Genomic DNA, 10757 nt, shown 5'->3' on the forward strand with positions numbered 1-10757 from the left:
GACGGCCAAAACTATGCTCAAGGGTTATGGAAACTTTCGGAAGCTAGCCTGTACAACAGTGGCAAATCCAGGAATCCGTTCAAGAAATGACTGCAATCTCTATTACACTCTGAAAAAAGAAAAAAACGAAAAAAAAACGTGCGCCTACCTTTTGGAAAAACACTCGGAGAGCCAATCACCGCAACTTGCGGAGGCAGCTCAGCGAATGACGATGCCAAAACATATCTTCAGACGAAAAAACTAAGTCTGAGTTGTGACATTCAGCAATGCCAAGCAATGCTTAATGTCACAACTCCGACTGCGTTTTTTGGTCTAAACATATGTTTCGGCATCGTCATTCGCTGAGCTGCCTCCGCAAGTTGGGGTGATTGGCTCTTTGAGTGTTGTGCGAGAAAGTAGACGCACGCGCTTATTTTAGAGTATAGTTGTGGAGTGAGTTGGGGGACGGGGGGCATGCATATAAGTATGTGACCGGTTACATTTCCTTTTTTTCCTTGGGGGGGGGGGGGGGGGAAGGGGAGGGGGACAAAAGAGGTGACTCCCCATAATCCCCCCTCCCCGGGGCTACGGCCCTGCTGTACAAGCAGATTACACCAAAAGGAACCATGAAGTCGCGTGGGCGCGTATTTGACGCGCATATGACCCCGCCGCTTTTCCGTATGTTACTGAATCAGGGTATACTGATCAAACTGTAATATTACTCCCTCAGTTGGAATCCTGGAAGTGCGAGTTGTGTCATATAAATAAGTGTGATGGCAGCCTTTTCTTCAATTCTGATCGATAGTTATCAGAAGCGCATATCGCTGGTCATGCAAAGTGGGGTAAGCGCTTTGCGTTGCTGAAGTATGTTGCAAGAGTAGATTCAAAATATTTTTTTTTATCACAGATGTTTTCGTAAACGTATTTTTACCTTTTTAAAGCGCGAAGAGTGTCAAATTTAGGTCTAAACTACACCATATTAGTGCTTATATAGCAAACACATGTACCGGATCTTCAGTACAGAAACTATGTTACGCATCCGCCAGAGCAGTAGCATTCACAGTGCTAATAATCAGACAGTAAGTTCACGACACAAGAATTTATATGGTATGTCTGCAACTTACGCTAACTAAGTACGCTTATTAGGTTTCACGGAAAGTAACAATGATCAGAGGCCAATACATTGCTGGCGCAGGCGAGCTGGTGTAAGTTTACCATTTTCTTAAAATATATGATTCTGCATGGAGAGATTTAAAGCAAAGTACAGGAAACAAGGAAAGGACGACGGAAACCAACGTCTCAAATATTGTTTTCTGTGTGCGGAGTTTCAGGCATTTGTTTCTGCGTATTTTCCTTTCTTTCATTTTGGTTGCTTTTTTTCTTTTCCAGCCAGTGTCTGTTTGTTTTTTTAAGATTATGGTCAGCACAGGGTCATTCCGATTCTTATACCTTTGTTTAGTTTTTCTTTCATTTACAAATTCACGTTAATTGTTGTAAGATACATAAGTAGAAGTAACAGAAATATAGTAATATAACACCTTTTCTAAACCATACTGTGATTTCTTCTAATTTCCCGCAATTAACGCCCTTCTCGTGTGCGATCGAGGTGAGGATTCTTAAACAATCCGTACCGCACCCGCAGACAAGCAAGGGTTTCAAAAATGCCACTTTAGCGTCTAGAAAAGAGATTTCCCACAGACGGTCGCCCTACGATTGCTGATAAATCAACCGAATGAATTGTATTTAGTTTGACAAGCTGTTGGCGAAATCATCGAAATAAAAGAGAGGTCGATTGCGTCAAAATATCGCCTAAATAAAAGAAAAAAAAAAAGACTCGGGGGATGACTTTTATCGTTTCTTGAAGCAGAGATGCTGAGTTCTGACGAAACCGCAGCGCAAGGCGGAGTAAAGACATTTTACACGCTTCTCACAAAGGCGAAACTTAATAGCCTCACTCATTATCCTGCAAAAAAAAAAAAAAGAATAAGATTTTTTTTTTCTTTTCGCAACAAAGTGGGGTTTTTTGGAACCTGTGTCGTAACGCGTTACGTGTCTGGTTAGTGTCGTTTGAGAACAAAACGCAGTGAACGCTGGGAATTCTATCAAGATAAAGACGAAGGCCGCGAGGCCTATACTCTGTGCCAGAGTGGTAAACGTCTGCTTGGATAGGATTCTTTCATTCGATCAAAGTGTCTCTGTAGCGGCCATCGTATTGATTGGCATGTATGTTGGTTTAAGGAAGCGTTAGTGGCCTATGCAATCAAGGTGGTGTCAATACTGGGTGATGGAAAACATATAAATGTTATTTAATAAAAACAAAAATGTCACTTGAAATAAGTGTTTGCCCTTACAAACCCTTTTACCTTCCTATCCAGTCACGTCTTATCAAAAATTTTTAAAGGATTTTCTATAGAGTTTTCGCGATCGAAGTCTGTAGAGTACAGAGCATAGAAATGCCATCGTATTTCTATCGCCGCGTCTCAATAGACTTTCTGTCACTAGATTTCTCCACAATTTCTATAGACTAGACTTGATACAATAATATATGCAGTACGAAGAAGCTACATCACACCCATTTGGGGCCTCCTTACGTACGCTGCTCTTTCCGACCGTCAAATATTTATCGCATTTGCAATGCTTTATAGTTGAGGATACATTTCACCATCCGTTAGAAATCGGGTTTTTGTATATAGTTAAGAAAAAAGCAAGATACTTGTAATCCTTTTACTTTTCGGGGTGTCCTCGTTCGACTGGTTGCCTTCATGTGTAGGGTATATATGTCGGGGGAGCTGTTAACACGACCGAATTACTAGTGTTATGAATGCTCTATGGCGTGTATATTTGCGATGTCTGCGCGTGTGCACAAAATACGTGAGGAGTGCATGTTTCCATGAATGTATTGTAGCAACCCTTGAATTAGCGTGCAGGATTTATTTTGTTTTCGCGAAAAACTGCCGAGGAAGCGTCCATGGAAAATAGATATAAACGCTGTTAGAATATCTCTGTTTTTGTAAATTACTATTCAATCTTCATACACAATGCTATATGGAAAGTCTACATAAAAAGCAGTCAAAAAGCCACAAACATTAGAGAAAAAAAGTGGATAAATTTTATTCACAATATCTATAGCCTCTTTACACTATGTCCTATGGAAATTTTGTAGAAAAAGGATAAATGTTTTTGTAAGGGTGTAGTTGCCGTTAAGTCTAATAGGCATTTCCGGAAAACCTCAGGAGACTTCGCGGCGACAAAAATTGTGGAGCTCTTCAGAGTACTGCTTTCGTGTTGATTCTAACACTTCGTAATTTCGCATATCCTGAAAGGGTCACGATTCATTCTTTCATGTCAACGGGAGCTCAAAACGCACAAAAAATAAAGCGAATACAATAGGAGGTCATCACATACTCTTTTTGGTATTGCTGCTGCCTTGTAAGCGTTTTGAGATCTTAAAAGCCTAAACCAACGCAAACTTCTTCTATACCTGGATTATCATACGTGTTATACATAGGAGCGTCAACAATACGTCAAGCAAACGTTGGGGGCGCCACATATTTCCGAAAAGGTCTATTCTCTTGGCAGATTGGAAGCGATCCAAAAAACCTTCAAGCTTGAGCCTTTACAACCGTAGATATACAAGCCCGTACTTGCATGCCCAAAACGGTACAAATAAAAAAAAAAACTCCCCCCTCAAAAAAAAAAAAAAAACCGCTTTAAATTTTTCGAGAAAACTTCCCATCAAAGTATTCAAAAGAAAGCATGTTACTACCTTGTTGTTATTATTCTAATGATTACAATTATTATTATTATTGATTTTATGTCACTGCGTGATTGGTAGTGTCAAAGTGCGCTCACGCTCAATCCTATTGAAACTCTTATGTATGTCTAGGGAGGATAGGCCAATGAAATCTTGTAATGTGTTCTGTCGGGAAGGGTCGAGGGCACGCGTGCTCTTGGCGTAATATAGCTTCATCATTATCTTTTTAGGTAGGCGTTACGAACATCATCAACGGATTTGTGTACGTTAGCTGCTAGCTTTAGACCGCGCCGAAATAATACAAGGCGCCAAGCAAAAGGGACATGACAAGGCGCCTTGGTCCTTGTGGTATTTTGGCGCGGTTTCTCTCATCTCGCGTCTTGCCTTGTCCCTCTTGCCTTGGTCCTTGTGTTATTTTGGCGCTGTTTTCCTTAGCTATAAACCAACTGTCCCAAATGACCACCTTACTGCAGTTGCGCGCGAGTGTTTCCAGTCGACCGGTGTATTTCGGTCGCACCTTACTTAGTTGGGACCACTCCGGAGCTTTCCTCTTTCGTCTGGAGCTGTACTTTGCCAACGCGCCAAGTGAAGTTAAAAACACGTGATCACAGCTTATAATTACTATAGGACAATACTTCGAGCAAGGAAGCTTCCATACTTTAAGTTCAAGTTGAAGCGAACGTGTTCTGATATGTTTCCAAAAATGTCTTCATAGATTGAATCACAGTTCTGTTTTCAAATCAGACATACATGTACGCTTGAGTAGCAAGTCGATGTTTGCGAGTAGTTTCACGATTATTTTTATTCAAGGTCCAACGACCCGCATACAATATTTGCATAACAGCCTGGGTGCAGAAAAAGTTTTTTTAACAATGATAACACTGCTATTCTACAGGAAACGCGTATGGGTATACAGAACCCAACCTTTTCAGTCAAACTTCATACCATCTACTTCTTTTCTTGACAGGTCTATGATCCACATCTCTTGCTTCCTTATTCAGGCCTTAGCTGTTCATGAAGGGGTAAAATGAAGAAATAAATCTATAAAGGAATTATTATTATTATTATTATTGTTATTATTATTATTATTATTAGTGGTAGTAGTAGTAGTAAAAGTCTCGTGTTCAGCTCATCACTGACCACTAAAACAGTCACCCGCGTATATATTGTATCACCGCGTCTTTCGATAACTTTTTTAAATTGGCGCAAGACATTTTCTTGTCGACGCCCAATTTCTCATGCCCCACTACAAACTGGCAGTCCCATCGTATTGAAGCTACGTATATTTCCTCGAGCCATATCCACAGCAACGTTCGGGCAGGAGCTCCGCGTCAGCGTTCACTTAAAAAAAATGCGTCCGAAGGATGAACCCTGGAGCTTTCATGATCATCTGTAGACAAATTCGTTATAAAAATTTTGCTTGGTGTACCCTCCTATTGAAATTTGTGCCAAATATGTTAATATAATGAAAATAACCCGAAATCGCGTTTCCATACGTGGAGAACAAACACTGAAATGCCTCTGTGTTTATACTGTTAAAAAAATTTTAAAAAATCAACAAAAACATCTGCAGTAATTTTTACTGTGTTGATGCCTCACACGCTCAGCCGACGGGGCCTATTTTGAGTGTTTCAGCCACTCCAGCGAAGTGCATTAAGTACTAAAACAGAAAACTCAAAACACCTTTTCATATAATATTTAATTTTTATAAAAAGAGAATGCTGCAAAATGCATGTAATCGTCTCACGGCCATAAAATGTTTCCTGATAATAAAAAAAAATGTATATGTTATGTGGGACATGTGTTTAGATAAATGTTTAAATATCGCAAAACCAGTGGTGACGCTGAAGCAAAATTTCCTTGCTGTCAGTAAATTCCACTCAAGCGAATTTGGATGAGCGAACTTGGGATGAAATCCAGTTAACGAAACAATGAGCAATCGCGTGCTCGTGACATCTGAATACAGAAAAGGAAACCCAATTTGCGATTACCTGATATTTGAATCAACCTAATTAAACGGCTGTCATGAGACGAATATTGAATTCAGTGCGTAAGGGATCATTGAGTTTATCCCCGTCATTGCGCGAATAAATTCAAATGGGCAATGAAATTTGCTAAAAGAAACTCGCTTGCCAATGGCGTAATAGATTTTGTTATGTTCTTGAATGTACAATAATAATTAAAGATAACTAAACTTGGTTTAATTTAATGCACGCAGAATCAAATATCTTACGCAAGTTGATGATCTCAAATGCATTTTATATCTAACCTTTCAGGAACCTTTTGTTTTTATTCGAAAGCAAAATATTTCGTTAAAAATGATAGAGATTTCTTCTAGTTCAATGTTTCTTCTATTGTCGCACAAATCTTTAGACATTACTAATTTCAGTTTTCGCTAAATTTGAGTTCGCATTTCCTTTTTCTTCTGTTATACGTTTAGTTTAGCCTGCTTTTTCAGACGAGTTTACTGATTTTTTTATCATTCGGATAAGATTAAAGAGAAGATGTATTTCGTAGTTGCTTCAGGGACATTCTGTACAAGAGTCTGGATCTATGAATTAGTGTTCGAATGCCGCGATATCATACTTGGGATGAGGTGCACAGTTAACCAATGTTTCCGTCAATGAATTAATATAACACTTTGAAGCAATCCGAGAGTGAAGAATGCGAAAGGTGTCACCAAGAAGAAAAAAGTAACGCTTCCACTATCTGGCAGCTTTGCAATTTGGTTGGCATAGGAAGAATTTGATCGTCAACGACTACCGGAACTCGACGAGGGACCATCTATGAAATGTGAGTAAACGTTCTGATCAGCTGTGGACCGCTTTCTTTGATTGCAGAACTATTTCATGTTTAAACGTCGTTTATTAAGTAGCAAGCGCTAAACATGAGAGACTTTAGTACAGTCTTCCGGTCACTGAGACAGAAAATAAGCACGAGGAAGTCCCCGCAGCCGGGGCCAATGTCAACGGATAACCGCGACGAAAACCACTCTTGTCAATCTCCTAGGTATTGAGCTCACCGGGTTAACTGAAAGTTTTTTTAACCAATGGTCGGAAGTTTCGTGCAAATGTTAAGCCGTCTCGTTTAGATACTTGCTTTGCAATTATCATTTTGTCAAATTCCGTATCAGACCCAGCAGTAAAGGTACTCTTCTTTCGACCGCCATCAAGAGAATGTCCTGATTGGTAGATTTTTCTCACAAAACTGATATTACAAATAAAAAAAAAACAGTGTTACGAAAGAATTGGAAGAGAAGAAGGTGAAGTTACTTTAAATAGAGAAGTCTGGTCTTTTCGCTGTTCTACTTTTCAGCACTTCTCAAGACAAAAAAATTACATCGCTGTATTTGAATTGTTTAGAACTTTCATTGTAAATCTGGGATGTCACAAAAAAAATTGTGAATACATTTACGGACAGTAATTCTATATCTTTAGCTACCAGCTTTAATAGTAACCAAAATAATAAATTTGCATAAAATTCTTCATAAACGACCACAAGGTTGAATTTCATTTGAGAGTTTTTAACAGCGAAGACGGCATGCGGCATAAGTACTGTGTCAACTTTCCTTCAAAATGGCCTTTCTTGTCTAGATTTCAGAAGCTCTGTAACCCCAATATTTTGCAGTGATATATGAGATTTTCAATCGTCTTTGGGAAGCCTTGCAAAAGTTTTTATTTATACATCGAGGACCTATATTACGCGCTTTAACCAGCCAGATTCCTTTCTAGGGTTCGTCTGTTTTTGGGCGATAATTTAGTTCGATTCCTGCCCCAGTTGGGCATGGAGATTTCAGATTTTCTGAGGATTCTCAAATTACATCTCAGATCTAGAGTGGTAATTAAATCATAATGGTCGAAACGTGCATCAAATGTCAAGGCGCGCCTATAGGTTCGTCGGTAGCTCTTGGCCTTTCGAAAATCTATCTCAAAAGTTTGCACCTACTGTTGTCTGAGTAAATCAAAGATTGTAGATATTGTTCAGTTCTTATCTGAAGATATCAGGATGACATTTTAATTTGTTCCCTTGTATCAAGCTTGGCTGCTTGTGTCGAGAACACCGTGTACAAGGAAGCTCCCGATTTCAAGTGCTTTATCGACAGGCCAGAAAACAACGTACAACTCTTTCTAGACCTTCAGCTTAAAATTATCCTGGGGCTTTGTTGGCTGTATGGAAGTGCAGAAACCAAACCAATAGTTAATTTTGATAATTGCCATTTGAAGTATATTAGATTAAGTTTAGTTCGAAATGTGATAAATAACGCGGTCCGAAAGACTTGTTGCCACTATATGAAACACTCTGTTCAGGCTATGTTTTTGCCTGTTTGCCCGTCCTCCGCACTATAGGGAAGGTCCCTGTGTGTGTGCAAGATACCCTCAAGAGTTCCAGTTCAAACAGCTTTCATAGATTGTTTCATTAGGCAAGAAAGTTCCGAAAATTCCGAACAGAAAGTTTGTAGTCATGTTCTTTTTTCACAACTTGAAATCAATGGGTGATAAGTTAGGTTTACGCATGGAATTTAAAAACTATATTAGCTGGGAACATTTGACTCCTTTCGCTTCGGCTCAAATTGGTTGCACGAAGAAACACAAGGAGAAATCTTTCACAGGCGTTTTCTGTGTCGTTTACAGGATCCCTTTTGACTGTGGGTTATGCTACATAGGTCAATCAAAACATTGTATTAATGAGAGGCTGGGCAAACAAACATAACCGATGTGTCAAAAAGAAAGACTAGTATTTAGAAGTTTCTAAGCGCATTGAGGAGTATAATTATTATGCGCCGTTATAGAAGTCAAAACAACGATAGTAACAAAAAGAAAGGACCAGAAGCGCCATGTCGGGGGAATCAATCGCGATTACCAAACTTGAAAATGCTGTAAGCTGTCATTGTCTTTCAAAGAAGAATGGAAGCGCTTCCTGAATCTCTAATTTTAGTAATCTGTGTAACGTTCTGTTTTTTTTTTATCTTTGGGAGGTCGTGTGGACACCGCATGAGGCATTTTCAATCAAGGTCATAGGTGTGCGTCGCTGGCCTTGTTCTCCCAGTGTCATCTCTCTTACAGTATTCTAAGGCGACCCCATTGTGGAGGGTCCGAAGTCGTTCATTTTTTTTTTTTCAAGCGAGTGGTGTGAGTGGGGAAGGGTCTTTCCGCTTTAAGTTTCTGAACCCTAATCTAAAGGGTTTTGTGGACAATACAATTATAGCCGCGTTTGAGACCTTATCCTTCTCTTGATGGTACCTTTCATGTTCCTCAGCCTTGGGTTGCTCCAAAATGTTCAGTGTAGAACAGCTAAGTTGCGCCCCTACGTTCTGTTCGTGTATTAATATAATACGTTGCTCGGAGATCTCCTTTACCGAAATGGCTGCTAAATAACTGCGATGCTATACAGTTATTAATATTACATTTACCTTATTCTTCTGACTATATTTCGCACCATCGTATAAACCGCAATATCAAATTTCTGTTAAAAAAACTTTATACTTTTTTAAAAGTTTCTATTAACGTGTAAATTTCACGCCAAAAATCGACTGATACACTTTCCACGTTAACGTACGCCGGCTTCACTGGCGTACAAAAAGAAGTTCTTATAATGCAGAAACCGTAGTTAACATACTCTGTCATTCACATATTCTGTCACGTCTCGTCATATCGGAGATATGTAAAAACAAAAAGAATAACTTCTATACTACGCACCTGTGCACAGTCTGCAGCACGTAAAATTTCAACTTGAAGAATGTACTGTATAAGCGGACTTAGCTCGAAATATATGGTACTACTACCGAAACACGCAGATCAGTGAGCAAACAAAGATATGCGCGAGAAGTGAGCACATACCTGAGGAAGGCTGAGCATCGCCGAAAGCGCCCACACACCGAACACCATGCGGACAACGGTGCGTCGTGCGCTCGCACGGCGCATCGGAAACCGGATGGCCGCGAACCTGTCGAACGCGATCACCACAAGGATAAAGGTGGACAGGTACAGCGAGAACATCTGCAGAAACTTGACCGCCTTGCAAGCACCGTCGCCAGCCGTCCACTGGACCGTCCACGTCCAGGCCGCCTCGGCGAGCACACAGAAGAACGTCACCAGCAGGTCTGCGACAGACAGGTGAGCCAGAAGAAGGTAAACCGTCGAGCGGGCCCTAAGTCTCGTCTTCCAGATGGATACGAGCGTTGCACAGTTGCCCACAAGGGACAGCACTCCAATCAGCACGAGGATTACGACGCGAATGAGCGACGATGGCTGGAACACGGGCGCGTGGAGGGGCTCCGTGCCGCACGTCGCATTGTCGGGACCGCACTCGTCTCCCGGTAGGGTGCTGTTGCCACCGCTGTCCAGGGCAATGGCGACGGAAAAGAGCACCGTGGTCGCAAGCAGGACGACGCAGCCCAGTCGACACGATAGCCACATGGTAGGCCCGGTGGCGGCTCTTCTTGGAGCCTAACCCATCCCATAGGACTCCGGGCAGCGCGGGGAACCAGCTCGCGACGGTACGGGCCGAGGATGTCTGGGTGCAACAGCACCCACGGCCATCCGCGATGTAGCACTCACACACTCCTCTTCGAACCGCCGCTGTGGTTCACTCGGTACGACAGACAACGAAAACAGCTTCCTACGAACGGCGCACACACGTCGCTGTCGTCTTTGAGGAAAAAGTCGGGGTAATCCAAAGTTTCGGATGATGGAAGACGGCGGAACAGAACGCGTGGCGCGGCGATTCTGGAGGAATCGTGCCGTTTCTTGCACGAGTCGGAGATGTCGCAAGAGGACTCGGGGTGTCCAAGAAAGCTGAAAGAAGCTAATTCTGCCGCTCTGTGTCACCCGCTGCTTGGTGACTCTACCCACTCCGAAAAAAAGAGTGGGCGCCGAATGGCGATGCGAGCGGAGCAAAGTTGGGCACTTGGGGAGGAGCGTACGGCAGAGCGGAGCGCGCACCCCCGACCCTCGCTCAAAGGTGAATGGGAATTCGGAAGCTCCCGGGCGCGCGGTCGCACGGCGGCGCGCAGTGCTCTCTCGCC

At 41.8% G+C, this 10757-nt stretch overlaps 1 protein-coding gene across 1 annotated transcript in view; it reads right to left on the bottom strand.

Moving 5' to 3' along the window:
* The window catches only part of LOC8036266 (gonadotropin-releasing hormone receptor), a 510658-nt gene extending 500509 nt beyond the window's left edge, over positions 1–10149 (bottom strand). The window contains exon 1 of the mRNA XM_040223731.3: positions 9571–10149. Within this exon, the coding sequence (XP_040079665.2) occupies positions 9571–10149 (579 nt within the window). The remainder of the gene's footprint in view (positions 1–9570) is intronic.
* Between the last annotated feature and the right edge of the window lie 608 nt (positions 10150–10757).

This window comes from Ixodes scapularis, unplaced genomic scaffold, assembly GCF_016920785.2.
Source record: "Ixodes scapularis isolate PalLabHiFi unplaced genomic scaffold, ASM1692078v2 PGA_scaffold1__304_contigs__length_218370807, whole genome shotgun sequence".
Lineage (NCBI taxonomy): Eukaryota > Metazoa > Arthropoda > Arachnida > Ixodida > Ixodidae > Ixodes > Ixodes scapularis.